At 34.4% G+C, this 17996-nt stretch overlaps 1 protein-coding gene and 1 long non-coding RNA gene across 2 annotated transcripts; both read left to right on the forward strand.

Moving 5' to 3' along the window:
* The first annotated feature begins 4761 nt into the window (after nucleotides 1-4761).
* On the forward strand, nucleotides 4762-9093 carry LOC140054834 (uncharacterized). The gene is made up of 3 exons (XR_011846578.1): nucleotides 4762-4850; nucleotides 8159-8214; nucleotides 9023-9093. It is a non-coding gene; the product is annotated as an uncharacterized lncRNA (long non-coding RNA).
* Nucleotides 9094-9410: 317 nt separating this feature from the next.
* Nucleotides 9411-17774, forward strand: LOC140054390 (serine/threonine-protein kinase greatwall-like). The gene is made up of 9 exons (XM_072099367.1): nucleotides 9411-9958; nucleotides 10731-10819; nucleotides 11105-11214; nucleotides 11403-12605; nucleotides 12716-12863; nucleotides 13448-13561; nucleotides 16637-16741; nucleotides 17198-17308; nucleotides 17554-17774. Exons 1-9 carry the CDS (start codon nucleotides 9786-9788, stop codon nucleotides 17598-17600), a joined length of 2100 nt encoding a protein of 699 aa, XP_071955468.1. The 5' UTR covers nucleotides 9411-9785; the 3' UTR covers nucleotides 17601-17774.
* The last annotated feature ends 222 nt before the right edge of the window (nucleotides 17775-17996 follow it).

Raw genomic sequence — 17996 nt, forward strand, 5'->3', positions numbered from 1 at the left:
GGCGCCACGTCTATCTATTTGTTTTGTGTCAATTTATATAGCGCCATAGCATTCATAATAATAAACAAGAAATATTTCTTACAAAAAACGCCGCGTAACAGTCTTCATTAATCTAATATAATAGGTATCTTTATTAATAGAGATATCTCTATTAAAAACTAAGATATCTTAGTTTTAAATAGAGATATCTTAGTTTTTAATAGAGATATCTTAGTTTTTAATAGAGATATCTATATTAATAGAGATATCTTTATTAATAGAGATATCTCTATTAATAGAGATATCTCTATTTAAAACTAAGATATCTCTATTTAAAACTAAGATATCTCTATTAATAGAGATATCTCTATTAATAGAGATATCTTAGTTTTGTTTCCGGTTCAGTGTTTTATGGGTAATACGATTTTCCATCTGTGACTGAGGTAAGGTCAAGTTCCTATATTGTTAACATGTAATATAGAGGCTATAATGAAATAAAATGGAACAGAGGCAGAAACAGAATGTTTCAGAAAAAATGATGAGGCTTATAATGAGCACATAAACACTTTCCATAAAGATAAAAACCATTGTATTTGATCACTATTTTATTATGGATGATAGAAGTTTCTATGTACAATTTTGAATAAGTTTTCGTGAAATAGCTTGGTGGATAATGCCGATCATTTTGAATGATAAGACAAAATTGAAATACCTCTAGTTTTCTAGAAATTTCACTCTTATTTATCTGGTTCGCGGTCAATGCCTATAGAAAATTGTTTATAAAATACGTGTTATTCCAGGTACAGTCAGTGGGGAGGAGTAGAAGATGTAGATGAAGAATTGTTATCTCCATGTTTGTAAAACGAAAAATAAATTTAAACCTGAACACGTCGATACTCATTGCAATGAAACCGACTGTCGTCCTTTTGAGCTGTCTTATTTTATACAATATACTATTAATCGGAAAGGGAAAACATACTATTTCGGAGAGAGCGCACCACATATTTATTAATTATTTATTTCGTTTTCTTTCAGTAGGGTAGCCCTCTTAGAAATAATATAAAAACTGCTCTTCCGATCCCGAGGGGTCCTACGACATGCACATTTCGTTTTCTTATAGTAGTGTAGCCCTCTCAATCAGTAATAATATAACAAAGTTTATGATGTCGATGCGTGTCCCTTTTCACTTCTTTGCTCGTTTTTTAACCTTCAAATGCTCGGTATAACTATAAGAAGAGTTCACATCCCTTAGATCTGCCTTTTAATGATATGTTAAATGCATGCAACGTTTAGTACTTTTGTACAGTATTACAGCTCGAAACTCCACGAAATTAATACAGTACAATATCGGCTCTCAACAATTTAATTCTTGTATTTTTCAGTTTTTGTAGCACTGTAGCTTATACCTGTTTGACCTAGAAATCAACAACTATAAACACCTTGGTGGGATGTCCCTAATGGGTCATTAATCTTCCATTCTCAATGACACACTTCCACCACATTCACAACTATACCATTCCCTACATACTTTGCAACAGGAAACAAAACTAAGATATCTCTATTAATAGAGATATCTCTATTAATAGAGATATCTCTATTAATAGAGATATCTCTATTAATAGAGATATCTCTATTAATAGAGATATCTTAGTTTGTAATAGAGATATCTTAGTTTTTAATAGAGATATCTCTATTAATAGAGATATCTCTATTAACTAAGATATCTCTATTAAAAACTAAGATATCTCTATTTAAAACTAAGATATCTTAGTTTTTAATAGAGATATCTCTATTAATAGAGATATCCTTATTAATAGAGATATCTCTATTTAAAACTAAGATATCTTAGTTTTTAATAGAGATATCTTAGTTTTTAATAGAGATATCTTAGTTTTAAATAGAGATATCTCTGTTAATAGAGATATCTCTATTTAAAACTAAGATATCTTAGTTTTTAATAGAGATATCTTAGTTTTTAATAGAGATATCTTAGTTTTAAATAGAGATATCTCTGTTAATAGAGATATCTCTATTAATAGAGATATCTCTATTTAAAACTAAGATATCTCTATTTAAAACTAAGATATCTCTATTAAAAACTAAGATATCTCTATTGCTTGAATAAATGACAGCTTGGCGCGCCATAGTTAGCCGATATCTTGAGCATTTGACTCATGTGTCAACCTGTAACACAAATCATTCTTCAAAATCTAAAGAAAGGACCTCACACATCTTTTTTGTGAGTGATACACTATGGATATGCCCACGGAAATAATATGTGGACATTGCAAACAATCATAGGCCTACAGTAACAAACATACCATGGCTAATAAGCATAACATTCAGACTTGTTTGTTTTCTAGTGGATTTTTATTTACTTTAGCATGTAGAATAAAACTAGTAACTGTGGCTATATTAATAATTATACTGATTATCCTTGATGTTATCGCGTCTAATAATAAAATATTTTGTTGTTGATAAGCCCAATTTTTCAGCCTTGATTTTAGGCTACATTTTGAACGGAAGTATTTATTTGTTGATAAGCCCAATTTTGCAGTCTTAATATGACCCTTCCACAGTGCATTTTACATGATATTGACCGAGGGTTTTTACGCCTATAGCCACTGATCAATACCATAATTAATGTACTTTTTTAAATGAATATTGAAATGTTTCAACATACCCAATTCAAAAAAACGGTCCGTTTTCGAGTTCAATCTTTTGATTATTAGAGAGGTTGGAGTTTCATTTTGAACGAAAGTATTTATTTGATTGATAAGCCAAATTTCTAGTCTAATGATTTGAGATTCAACGGGTTTTGCTTTCAATTGTATAATAATATAATTATATATATATATATATATATATATATATATATATATATATATATATATATATATATATATATATATATATATATATATATATATATATATATATATATATATATATATATATATATATATATATATATAAATATAATATTAAGTATAATTATGAATTCACCAACACTTTCAGGCCCAATAACAATGATCCCGGGCCCGAGTTTTTGTAGACCGGACTTCCATGCACAGCCACATGTTAAGGAATATGAATCTCTTTATGATTTTAATATGGTTCGAAATGATATTACACAACAACGATTAGACAGCAACTGTGCAAGAGTCCAACTAATAAAATCGGAATGATCAATTAATTGAACATTTACAGCATAAGGCCCATACACTAGGACGATAACGATTGACAATAAATAGACAAATGTGCATTTTTAATACATAAACCAAAAGAAATATAAGCAATTCCTTTGATGAAAATTATATTTTCACACGTCCAATCAAATGACGTCATGATTAGTAAGACCAATAATATCGTGACAATACAGCGATTTTATTGTTTTTATTTATCATGACGTCATTTGATTGGAATTTGAAAAACATTATTTTTATCAAAGACAGCATAAATGATTATCCTATACTATAGGTCTAGAACGAAAACCTTTCTAATTTCTTTTGGTTTATGTAAAAAAATGCATGCTATATATTTATCGTCCGTCGTTATCGTCATAGTGTAATTGGGCCTTTATACAAAAAAAATAAATTGATTACGAAGTTACATGTCATTTTCACCTATCACCAAAAAACTAACCTTTTCAACACTAATTAATTGTTACGAAGCCAATTTATATTATATATTTCATTAAAACTGAACTTTACGGTAAATGAAGAGTAAGTATCAGTTAATATGAATAATATAACTAGTAGGTCTATGAACTTGCGTCCAGACACAGAACTGTGACATTACTATCATAAATGTTGAAACCACTTATAAACCTTTTTTTAAAGAAAATATAATTGTGTTAGGAGAAGGCTAATAAACAAATAGATAATGTACAAACCTTTTTCTGGATTAATTAATGGAGCAGGCGTTCCTAATAATCTGCTGCTGCTACCTAGACTGATTGTTCACCTTCTGACGATAATTGATTGGACCCCCCACGGCATCTGATAACCAAAAAAAAAAAATTTACCAGGACTGTTTCAATGATTTAATATCTGACGGCGTATTATTATAACATTGGCCTAGATTGACAGTCAAAAGAAAGTCATTGTAAATACCTCCCTTTATGTTGACAGAGCCAAAATAAAGTTTTGACCATTATCGAATGATTATTTGACAGTGACTTATTATAATACCGGCCTGGTTGACAGCAAAAACGAAGTTATTATTTATTGAACAAGATTTTACAGATTTCTGTCTACATCTCAATAATACTGTATTATCAGCAAAGGCTTTCATATAGACTCTCTTCTCCCAGACGTTTTTTGGGTCCAGCAGCTACCTATAAATTATAGTCGAGTTTCCAAATTCACAAAACTGTCAGCCTTAGATACTAAAGCTACCGCTATGAAACAGCTTATTAATGAATGTGTCCTCCTGGGACATAGCTGGCTAGAGCCGCGGCGCGAAAAGGTGTTCTACTAATCTATAGGCTACATTTAAAAGTCAACATCAGTGTTCCTGCAACGAGGTGATTTATAACATTTTTAAAACGTTGTATGGCATCGGGTACGAATTAACAATATCGCATAATGCGCGATATCAAAGAATGAAATGCACTATTTGCGTACCATATAATTTTGTAATCAAACGTATGCAATGCACTATTTGCGTACCATATAATCGTTTAATTCAACGTGTGTAATGCACTAATTGCGCACCATATCATTTTTTTAAATTACAAAACCAAAACAAAGTGAATATCGCGGCTACTTTGAAATGGATTTTGAAATGACTCATTTCTAATTTTCAATTAATAGCTAAGAATACGGATTGAGATTGTAAATTGCTGTATTTCTGCAGTTAAAATGAAGGTATTTGACATTAACACGATTTAATAGCGATATTTGAATGTTCTTTTAGTAGAAAACATAGGTTAGGCGCTAGGCCTAGCCTAGCTAGGCCGGATGCTAGTCAAGTCGCCCCATCGCAAAGTCGCCCCATACAAAGTCGCCCCAAAACAAAGTCGCCCCGACACAGTCGCCCCATCGCAAAGTCGCCCCAACGCAAAGTCGCCCCAACGCAAAGTCGCCCCATCGCAAAGTCGCCCCATCACAAAACGCCCTATCGCGGCTCATACCTATGAGCTGGTATCCACGCGTAGGTTGAAGAAAGATTCGTAATTGTGGCTCTGGTAACTAATTTTAAAATCATATTAAATTAACATTTTCGAAACTATAAATCAGGGATAATCTTTTTGGAACTTTCAAACAAGGGACTATTTTTTTAATGATTTTTAAAAAGCACATCACTCCATTAAAACCTGTAAAATAAAAATTAAAACACAAATTATGTATATAATAGGATAAACATTATAATGTATACGACATTTAGCGCGACCAAAGTAACAACGCGATCAATGTCAAACGCAACCGATATGATTAAAACCGTGGGCGACTTTGCGATGGGGCGACTTTGCGTTGCGGCGACTTTGCGATGGAGCGAATTTGCGATGGGGCGACTTTGTAATGGGGGGACTTTGCGATGGGGCGACTGTGCCGGGGCGACTTTGTTTTGGGGCGACTTTGCGATGGGGCGACTTTGTATTGGGCGACTTTGTATGGGGCGACTTTGCGATGGGGCGACTTGACTGGATCCCGCTAGGCCTAGCTAGAGAACTAGCTAGGCTAGAGGCTGGGTCTGTCACGATAAATATGGTCCGGGGCCAAAATCGGTCCGGCCGGACCAGTTTTGGCTCTAAAATTGTGGCCAAAAGCAGATATATATTAGTAAGTTATCTTGTCGGATAAATACTATAAATAAATGTATTTTATCTAAAAACATGACTTAGGTGTTCACTCATATTTCGGCCTGCCACACACTCACATGAACGGGTATGAGACGCTGATATTGCCAGCTAGATTTTATTTATGATTGAGGCCTTTTTCATTCCTCAGCCTAATTAATATTGGATAATTGTTTTATAATAATTGTATTGAATTGATATATTGATTGATTAATCATAAATAATTAATAAATTAAATTGTTTTTAACATCATGGGGAAACGAAGATGTTAAAAAAGAACAAAATGGATTAAAAACAGGTAGAGATACATATTATATTGTATACAAAAAGCCTAACAATTAGTACTAATTGTTGATGAGTTACTACTAATAATGATAATAAAAAAAACAGGCTTAATTTATAATATTAAAATAACAAATAAAACCCCGTAGTGTTTGTCAGCAGCGTTTGATACAGTTGATCACCAAAGACTGATAACCCGTCTGAGAAATCGCATTGGCATAAATGGTGTTGCTCTTAACTGGTTCCAGTCATATCTTACAGGAAGCTAGTCTGTATCAATGATGCATTCTCAGATGAAGCTTGCCTGGAATATGGTGTACCACAGGGGTCAGTAATTGGGCCTGGCCAGTTTTCCATTTATAAGCTTCCCCTTGGTGACATTATTCGCAAACACAGTCTACATTTCCATTTCTATGCAGATGATACACAGATTTATGTGTCAGTAAATCCAGTGCAAAGGGATGTTGCTGCAGCAATCAGTAAGATGGAAGCCTGTATAGAAGATGTTCGCAATTGGATGACAACAAATTACCTAAAGTTGAATGATGGAAAGACAGAGTTTATTATCGTCGGGTCTAAATGTAACATCTCCAAAATCAACATCACACATATCAGAATCGGAAACTCTAACATCGCTCCCTCATCGGTGGTCCGGAATCTGGGAATCATGCTGGATAGTAATCTCACTATGGAAGCACAAATAACAACTGTATCCAAAGCAGCATGCATATCGATTAGGAACCTTGGTCGTATTCGCGGTAATCTTAACGAGAAAACAGCTGAATTGATTGTACACTCATTTGTCACTTCTAAAATTGACATTGGTAATGCCTTGTTGTTTGGCATACCAAAATCTCAAATACAACGTTTGCAGCGCTTGCAAAATATGGCAGCTAGAATTGTAACTTATACAAAATCAAACGCTCACATAACTCCTGTCCTGATGGATTTGCATTGGTTGCCTGTTCAACAACGTATTAAGTACAAACTTGCGTTGTTTGTATTCAAGATCCTAAATGACAGTGCTCCTGCTTATTTATCTGACCTTGTGGATCGTTACGAATCATCCCGCAGAGGCCTACGATCATTGTCACAAAACCTTCTTCAAGAGCGTAGAGCGAAAAATCAGTGGGGTCAGAGATCTTTTTACGTTGCGGCCGCAAGTGTATGGAACAGCTTACCAGCAACAGTTAAATGCTCAACTAGTCTAAACAGTTTCAAGACCAACCTAAAGACGTCGCTATTCGCTGATGTCCTTGCACGTTGTTAATGCACAAAGCGCCATGAGCGCCACATGGGTGGAGGATACCGGCGCTATATAAGTTTTCATTTATTATTATTATTAATATAATGACTAATCCTGGCCTTTTTTTAATGATATTGATATATACATTATGACTCATTTTGCGCACCATATATTTGTAAGACCGGACCATATTTGGCGGCCAAAAACAGTCCTACTGCCCGGACCGATTTTATCCAGGCCGGACCAGTTTTGGCGGCCAAAATTGTTCCGGCCGGACAGGTTTTGGCAGCCATAAATGGTCCCCCGGACTGATTTTGGCAGCCAAAACTGGTCCGCCGGACCGATTTTGGCCCGGACTGATTTTGGTGTGACAGGTCCCTAATTTAATGGGAACTGGAATCGTCGGGTTTAGTTTTAGGCCATTTTATGCGGTTAATGCGATGCTTGGCCGGAACAAACCGTAGACCTAATAATATTAAATACTGTACTCTGTCTGTAGTTAGTAGTCTACCTCTAGGTAACCAGCTTTATAAAAATATTTAATTCGAAAATCGAACTTTAATTTAATAATAGGCCTAGATGCAAAATTTAGGCCTAGCCTAGCCTATATAGGCCTAAGCCTACTAATTTCAGGCATAAATAAAGTATTTTTGTGGTTCTTCAAATAATTTTAAATCTTTTATTAATAATTATTATATTAAATTCCTTTTTTTATTAATTTTATTATGACATTTATTTCTATCATATACTATTATTATACTCTTACTATATTATTCCCTCTACTAGGCCTACCTTAGTACTAGGGCTGTAATAATAACTTTAATAACCATGTTTCTTTTGTTTCACAGGCTCCCATAATTGAGGATTTCACAATCCTTAAGCCAATAAGCAAAGGAGCATTCGGGTAAGATATAATGCACTTGTCAATTGTACGACCCCCGGGAGAGGTGCGTCATTTGTCCGATGTGCGTCATACTTTTGAATACCATGACGCACCTGTGCGTCAAAAAGGTGACTTACCTTTAGGTGACCATGACGCACCCATTTTGACGCACTGTGACCATGTTGTTTATGATATGGTGGGTGGTAAAGTGACGGACATTGACACACCTTGTTCATTGATGTGACGTACCATCTAGGTTTTTTGACGCACCCCTGTGTCAGTAATTATTTGTAAATGACGCACCCATGATGCACCTCTCCCGGGGGTCGTATAGTGGGTCATACAATTGACAAGTGCATAATAATGATAATAAATCAGGGAAAATTTTCATTTAAAAATTTTGTTTAGCAATATTGCTAATAAAACTGATTTTTAAGTCGAGAAACATAGTTTTGTATTGTATTTTTTGCTACACAATTTTCAAAATGTGTAGCAATGAGGTTGTTTTGTATAGCTTTTTGCTACGCTACACTGGCGAAAATGTTCTCTGTAAATTGATATTATTGGCTACCGAATTAATTTGTAATTAAATCGATAAAACATACTTCTATTTGAGCTTTAAATTACTTTCTGGACACTATTCTGTGAGAACAGTATAGTTTTCCATGCACAGCATGGCTTTGTCATTGATCGAAGATGTCTTCCATTTTGTGAAAAACGCGTATTGAACAGACTCCCCAGTTAAGTATAAATAACGAAATAAAGAAATAAATAAATAAACTTTAGTTTAATATAGTATTTTAAATAATTTTTGTTCTTATTGCAACAGCAAAGTGTTTTTAGGCAAACACAAAGATAAAGACCAATTGTACGCAATCAAAGTGATGCATAAACAAGAGATGATCCTAAAAAATATGGTAGGGCAAGCAAAAGCTGAGAGAGACGCCATGGCGTTATCTAAAAGCCCATTCGTTGTCCACATCTACTACTCCATACAGACAGACAAAAACATCTACCTGGTTAGTATTCATGTTGTTCATTAATAACCTAAAGCTGGGCTACCTTGTCAACTCAAATGAAAGAATAGTTGCGATAAGAGTGCTTATGTTGAACAATGTAACAGAACTGAAAGGAACCAGTGTGCGAGCGCTTATGTCAGTTGAGTTCCGTGTCAACATAAGGCGGGATTTCCCTTAATAATAATAATATCCTGGATTTATATAGCGCCTAACGTTGTAAAACCTCTAAGCGCTGAACATTATTACCCCAGTCAAACACATGGAAACATACTCCCATAATGCAGCGAGTAATCATCATCGCAAAGTTGTGTCTTGATCTAACCGGGTTCCCATTTATACACCTTGGTGGAGAGAGGCAAACGTAAGTAAAGTATCTTGCCTAAGGATACAAGCAAAGCGCGAGTATTGGATTTGAACACATTGCGCCACACGCCCTTAATTGAATAAAATGTGGTATAGGAGAGGTTTAAGTCGTTTCCCTTTAAGCTTAAGTGTGATTATTGGTGAATGCGGTCACTGGTGTTCAATTAAATGTATCCAATTACAGATAAGAGGTCCTAATTTAAAATTTAAATGAAATATCGGGATACGTGTGCTCTTTTGAAGGTGATGGAATACATGATTGGGGGCGATGTCAAGTCTTTGATCCACATGTGCGGCTACTTTGATGAAGAAATGGCAGTCATGTACACTGCCGAGGTTTGTCTGGCACTAGAGTATCTACATAAAAGAGGAATCATTCATAGGTATTTATTTCAATCTAGCTTTGTTCTATTAGAACTTTTTTTCCTGAATTAGCATTGACTAATATTAATAATAATAATTTATTAAGCTATGTCTACACTGTCAAACTTTATGTGACAAAAAAATGTGATGTGCCCATATATGGACATGATGATGTAAAATCACTACCATATTTAGGCAAATCACTACCATATTTGGACACATCACACTTTTTTGTCAAACTAGTTTGATAGTGTAGACATAGCTTTTGTAACGGTAGTCTTGTCGAGGACCAACCCAATAATGATGGCACAAATTTATTCAATGTACAAAATATAATATTTATTCAGTAATGCTCTGTCTACCCTATCAAACTAGTTTGACAAAAAAGTGTGATGTGCCCAAATATAGTAGTGATATGCTTAAATATGGTAGTGATATGACATCATCATGTCCATATATGGGCACGTCACATTTTTTTGTCACATAAAGTTTGATAGTGTAGACAAGGCTTAAGATTATAAAACAATGTGAAAATGTAGTGATTCCATGATGTTATAGTCTCAAGAATCAATACCCAAACTAACTAACTTAACTACAAAACATATTAAGGGGACAGGATGGATGTCTAATTAAATGGTACCACATACTGATTAACTTTCCTTGGAAGACCCACCTCAGGAATGTAGTGTTCCAAGTTAAGTAGGCATCGGGGAGAGTAAGGGGTGAATAGCCTGTGTGTGACTAAATAGGGTTTGGTCCCACCAGGTTACAACTTTATAATTTGTTTTTCAGAGACATAAAACCGGATAACATGTTAATAAGCGCAACTGGTCACATAAAACTCACCGATTTTGGTTTATCCACTATAAACCTCCAAAGAAGTAAGTCAATGTAATTGTGTTATAAAATTTGTATGCAAAGAAGACAGCATTTAATAACTAATAATAGTATGCCATACTTTTTTTCCATCTGGTGATTTTAAAAATGTCTCTAAAAAAGTTGTAGTAAGAAATGCGCTATTTTGACGGCTAGACAAGGAACATTCAATCCAGCCGAAAAACATTTCACTACAATACTCAGCCTTCTGTTATCATATTAGTTTTTCTTCTTCACAGACCTTCCAGATGTTTTGTATCTGTTATCCTAATACTTTGTCTTCTTCACAGACCTTTCAGCATCTGACCTCCAAACACCTGGTGCCATGAACACTAAGCCACCAACTCATTTTTATAGGACCCCAGGTCAAATTATGTCACTGACAACTAATTTAGCATTTGTAAGTAAAGAGGTTAAGTACAGCAGAAATATATCTTTTAACACTAAATCCTACCCAAGATGACAGTTGTGGGAGTCATGAAGGTGTCCCTAATAGCCTACTGGGGGGAAACTAATTTAAAATTTAATTCAATTATTTATTTAATGTGTCTTTTTTCGCTGTTTATTCCTTATTTTTCTTTTTTACAGCAATCGCCAATCTTATCAGATGTAACGAACAAGAAAGACAATTCTGAAACACCAGCAGTTGCTAAAGCATCCACCGGTGGTCACCAGTTGACATGCACTCCGTTAACTAGCAGTATGAAATCAGGTGTCCGAAATATAAACAATAAAACAGTACCATCACTGTCAGTAGAAGGGACAAATAGGCTTGCTGTAGAAACGACAAATAGCCCTGCAGTAGAAAAGACAAATAGTCCTACAGTAGAAAGGACAAATAGCCCTACAGTAGAAAGGACAAATAGTCTTGCAATAGAAAGGACTAATAGCCAAAGTGATCTAGCTAATTTGGAAATACCTGCCAAATCGGCTAGAGGCATCTCACCCGAAATTACTAACGATTACCTGAAGATCAGTCGGCAGATTCAGTCGACTCCTCTGTCAGGAACACATGGTATCAAAAGAAAACGAATTCCAGCCAATTCAGATTCTTCTTCTGTTGACGGAATAGAATCCATCGAACCGTCAAAGAGCTCTGGATTAACGCAGATCCTTAATGTCGTTAACATTCACGGTACACCTGTATGTCCACGTTTCCGGTTACAGAAACTCCCGAAGATCCGGCGACTGGATAGTGACAATTGCGAAGCATTCAATTCAAGTTTTGAATTTGAGGAAACCTCACCAGCTAATACATCAGACCTTAGTGACATGGATGGCAACTCGTTTCAAGAGGCATGCAGTGAAAAGAATGGCTGTTCTGAGGTTGACAGAGGGGAGACATCGAAGGTGGATGTCAAACAAGTGTCTTCATGTTCAGAACTCACAGATGATGTACTTAGGAAAGACGGTACTTTATATTGTTTAAGTGACGTTTCCGGAGTTCTAAGTCCAAATCCAGTGACTGTCGGTTTCTGTAGGAATGTACGAGTGCACGAAATATCAAGAGCAAGCAGCGACATCTCCATGAACCTGTTTCACTCTTTTGACGACAGTCCAGAATCTAGTCTGGATAAACAGAGTAGACTGCCACAGTTGGAATCCACTCCGTCTTTGCCATCAAAAAAGGGTGCCAGGTGCCAACAAAGAGATGGCGGAGTACAGTCACCATTAAAGATTGATTCATGTGAATGGCAGTCCAAATCAAACATGACGATTGAATCTTCTATGGACTCAAGTTATGCTTTTAAAACACCTGCACAGAACCGGCTCTCAAAAACACCATATAAGGTAAAGTGATGTCCAGCATTTTCAATGATGAGACAAGAGATTAACAAATTTCGTTCTGTTTTTTATCGGAATTCAAGAACTCTTTTCAGAAATATCTAATTGTTTTTCAGACACCATCAATTCCAAAAACCTCATCATGGACTCCAAAAACTCCCTACAGGACACCCAAAAGTTGCAGAAAAGGTGTCAGTGTCGAAAAACGTATTCTTGGAACGCCAGATTATCTTGCTCCCGAGATTCTAAATCGGCAAAACCATGGTTAGTCGGGATCATGTTTAAATTAGTCTACTGCAGTAACTACATTTCTACTGCAGTTACTTCAGTAACTTTCATATGGTTTTAGTTTGTTTTAATGTAAAAGTTTATAATGAAGTAGTTATTGCAAAAGATTGCTAAATAAAAATTTGCATGAAAAAGTTAAATAGTTTATCAAAATGTAATTACTGCAGTAACTGAAGTAAAATCATTTTGACGTGTTTCTCCAATCAGATGTGCCATTTTGAAGCCCCGCCTCTTGTCACACATTACTACACTTACATACACCAAACAATTGCATTGCTATTCTCAAAATACTCATCATCAGCCGTTATCAGTCCACTGCTGGACGAAAGCCTCAGCATGTTTCTGCCATAGTGAACGATCTCTAGCTGCTCCCTGCCACTGCACTGTACCCCAATACTTGTCTATTTCATCTCGCCATCTCACTCTTTGTCTTCCTCTATTTCTGCTCCCATCCCTCAAAACACTACAAAATAGCAAATTACTTAGCCAATTGCTATTCTGAAAATACAAAGTTACTAAATTTAACTAAAGTTAATATACTTTGCTAACATTTTTCTCAGGTGCGGAGGTAGATTGGTGGGCCCTTGGTGTGTGCCTCTTTGAGTTCCTCACAGGCGTTCCACCGTTCAATGACCAAACACCCCAGCTCATTTTTAAGAACATCCTTAATAGAGGTAAGTACTTAATACACACAAATTCAAAAAATGTAATGAGGTATGGAAATTTACATTTTGCATACAGCAAAACCGCTATTAAAGCCAATTTATTCCATAGATGATTGGTAATGGTAATAAAAATATATAATCTATGTTATTCCTTATGACTATTTACACACAACATGGACCAGACCGGCAGTTTTTGCTCAGGATTTTTTTATTTTTTTATTTTATTCAATTTCCAGGTAACATACAAAAATCGCCTTCAACACACAATTTAGAAACCGTTTTAATGACTTGTTAATAGCTATATTATGTTGTTTTTGATGTGGATCCCAAACAGGAGCACCATATTCAATATTCAGGTCGACATAGTGCATTAAAAAGTCGTAGTAAAATTTCGGTGTCATTGAAACCTACAAACCGTTTGATAAACCCAGGCATTCTCATAGATTTCATCGATACATCATTAACGTGAGCAGACCATGTTAAATCACGTGAGAAGTTTACCAAGATATTTATGTGAATTAACAGCTTCAAGGGGATAGATAAAGGTTCTACGTGGGACAACTATGAGGTGTTCCGCTTACCGTTACCGCTTGTGTAATTTGGCCTTTGACCCAACAAAGTGTCCCTTAATATAGGTGTCCTCGTTAAGGATTGAATGTAGTGTTAAAAAATATATTTCTTCACTGGATGGAAGTCTCCTGAATAGGGGCGTCTAAAAGGAGGGAAGAGCAAAAAAGAAACTTAAGCTCTGTGTACACTATCAAACTCTATGTGACAAAAAAATGTGATGTGCCCTTATATGGACATGATGATGTTATATCACTACCATATTTGGGCACATCCCTACCATATTTGGGCACATCAAACTTTTGTTGTCAAATTAAGTTTGGTAGTGTAGACAGATACAGTAAAATAATATCAATGATAGTAACTGTATCTATATATAAATTTACGTAAGGGCAAAATTCGGTAAATCGCGCCTTACTTCTAGAATTTTTACTCGATGGTATATAAAGTTGGTTCGTACTTTCGGTACTGATTTTAACCGCCTGATGTAACCCTGTTTACTAATTAAATTGAGTTAGATAATTAGTTATTGACGATTAAAACGAATTTAGGTTCAACGATTTGCCCCAAATAGGGGTGTTTTCCGATCGTGGTATACACTGTCTAATGGATGTCCAACTTGAAAAATACCCGCACACAATAATACGAGGACGCTTCGCATTTTCCTATCTCCTCCTACGATAATTGTTTTTAATAGCTGAAAACCGGTTGAACTGCTCGAGTACAGCATCATAATGTTGAAGACAGGCCGATTTTCTTTAAAAAATACTATTTTGATAGATTTAATTTACGTTTTTACAAATGTATTGATTTGCGTTGAATGGAACATTCCAATCTCTCAGTCTGCCAGTTTGGTTTAACACAAGTAGGTAAATTTATGAGCCCTTGGAGAATAAACTTGCAATACTTTGACAATACTACGAAAGCCCATTAATGCCATTTTAAGTATATGTTTTTCGAACGTAATCCGTTATAACGAATTAGTAATTCGTTTGAACAGATTAATAATTCGTTTGAACGGATTAATAATCTGTTAATTACTAATTTGTTTAAATGGATTACTAATTTGTTCAAACGGATTACTAATCCGTTCAAACGAATTACTAATTTGTTTAAACGGATTACCAATTCGTTCAAACGAATTACTAATTTGTTTAAACGGATTAGTAATCCGTTCAAACGAATTACTAATTCATTCAAACGAATTAGTAATCCGTTTAAACGAATTAATAATTTGTTTAAACAAATTAATAATTTGTTTAATTTGTTTAAACGGATTATTAATCTGTTTGAACAAATTAGTAATTCGTTTGAACGAATTAGTAATCCGTTTAAACAAATTATTAATTTGTTTAAACAAATTAATAATTTGTTCAAACGGATTACTAATTCGTTAGAACGAATTATTAATTCGTTTAAACAAATTAGTAATTCGTTTGAACGAATTAGTAATTCGTTTGAACAAATTAGTAATCCGTTTAAACGGATTAGTAATTCGTTTGAACGGATTAGTAATCCGTTTAAACGAATTACAACATATACTTTAAATGGCACTTGTTGTATATGTTGCAATTCGTTTGAACGGATTACTAATTCGTTTGAACAGATTATTAATCCGTTCAAACGAATTACTAATTCGTTAGAACGGATTACGTTCGAAAAACATATACTTCAAATGGCATTAATGGGCTTTCGTACAATACAGTACTGCAAATACCTATTAACCATTTTTGGTCGTCATTTGAATCGAACATTTGTTACTGTGAATAGATGTAAAAAAAATATAATACAAACATTTCTTACTGTGAATACTGTTAGATGTAAAAAAATATATACAAATAAACTTTATTACTGTGATTATGGGTAGGCTCTACTGTTAGATATATAAACACGTAATATACAAATAAACTTTATTACTGACAGTTGCTTCTCAATGTTTGTATTAATTAATAATTACAAAAAAAATGTCGTAGTGGTGTATCGTTACATGTACTTTACTATTTCAATCGACTATGACAGTAACAGTTTTAACAAAGTATTAAATCGCAAATGTTTTACTATATTTAGTCACCGTTAATAGTGGTATATTATTTATAGGCCTATAAAAAATGAAAACAATATTTCGTTACTGACGTGGATAAAGAATATATTTAAAAATGGTTCCTCTTTGTACCTATCCTCTTTCCCATCCCTCAACCATAATTGGGTTTCTTTAAATGAATAAACAATTTGGACTCATTTTGTGGTAAGTTTCTCTTTCGGAAGTAATTCCCAGGGTGCTAATTTTGGTTGACTACATAAATCATTGTGTCTACTTATTCGTTTCTGTAAACGACAATGTATTATAGTCCTGCGGTACGTGCATTTGAAATCGCCAGATTTTTTACCCTGAAATTACTGTGTATTCGAGAACCATCTGTGGGCACGACCTAGATGGTACGCGAGCGAAGCGAGCGTACCATCTAGTCTGAATAAAGTAAATTAATTAGAAAATTGTTCATATTATTATTTGTGCAGACATTCCCTGGCCAGAGGAGGATGATGAATGCCTATCAGAAGAAGCCATCGATGTAATTAGTAAACTGTTAACAATGGACCCGTCAAACAGAGTCAAAGCATCTGGTATGTTCAATATTATTTTCATAGGTCACAAAAAAAGGTCATTTGGTATGTACTGTATGTTCAGTTGCTTTGATATGGGTCACAAGCTCACAAAAGGAGGTCAAGATTATACTCAGATGTTGTCATGAATTATTTTGGGCTCGGGTTTACTTCTCATCTTAAAATAAACAAAAACATATAACTGATCATAGGAAGAGCTAAAAGGTAGTTAAAACTAATCAAGTCCAGCACCATTCATTGGATTGTTTCAAAAATAGGTCTTAATAGCAGTCTTTTGTTTTCACCATGCACTACTAGACTACGCATCTATTGAGTCATAAAGTCATTCTGTGCACGCTCATAACTAAACAAGACGTTTAGACTCAATAGCTGAATATTCATTTGGCTCAACATTAAAACCGATCAATTTTTTTTATTACTGAAGTTTATAATTATTTTGTATTTATGTTCTTGTAGATTTACGGCAACATGCTTTTTTTTCTAACATTGAATGGAATTGTGTTCAAGATTTGTCGCCATCTTTTATTCCGAATCCCGACGATGAAACGGATACCACTTATTTTGATGGTAATCTTCTTTTTTTTTCTTTTTTTTTTTCTTCATTCAAGTATGTAATTGTATTTATGGTATAGATAAAATCAATAGACTTTTCCCCAAAAAACTTATTGTTTAACCCTAACCCACCCCCTTCCTTGGCTAAATTTCTTAAGATCTGTATTGCCGAAGTTTCCATTATGACTCTAAAATTACAAAAATTTACACAATATAACACTGCGTTTTGAAGAACATATTTTATGTAAATTTTTTTTTAGCTCGTAACAACATGCAACATCTGCTGATGTCTTCATTTAGCATGTAAACGGAGCGACCACCAGTACCAGAAAAGGGTCATAGATATTGAATCTTGATGACTTGGTGTTACGCAATACATACATGAAGGTTTTATCATATAAAAAAAATAAACATAAAAACTACAAACACAAAAAAACAACAATGTTATGTTAATGAAAACAACAATGTTATTTGAACCATTTGCAATGTGCTAAAAAATTATCACACGGTACTAAAAATATGTATACAGTACGCACAAATATAGTTAAAAATTATATAAGAAAACCATTAACATTTTTAGCCTCACCAGCCCAGATAAAAAAAAAAACTTACATTTGCTCAACATGCTGGAAAAAAAATGTAGCTAAATTAATTTAAATCCATATAATAGTGACCTTTCTTTTTCACAATTTACCATATGACT

The sequence above is a fragment of the Antedon mediterranea genome, chromosome 7 (assembly GCF_964355755.1).
Source record: "Antedon mediterranea chromosome 7, ecAntMedi1.1, whole genome shotgun sequence".
Taxonomy (NCBI): Eukaryota; Metazoa; Echinodermata; class Crinoidea; order Comatulida; family Antedonidae; genus Antedon; species Antedon mediterranea.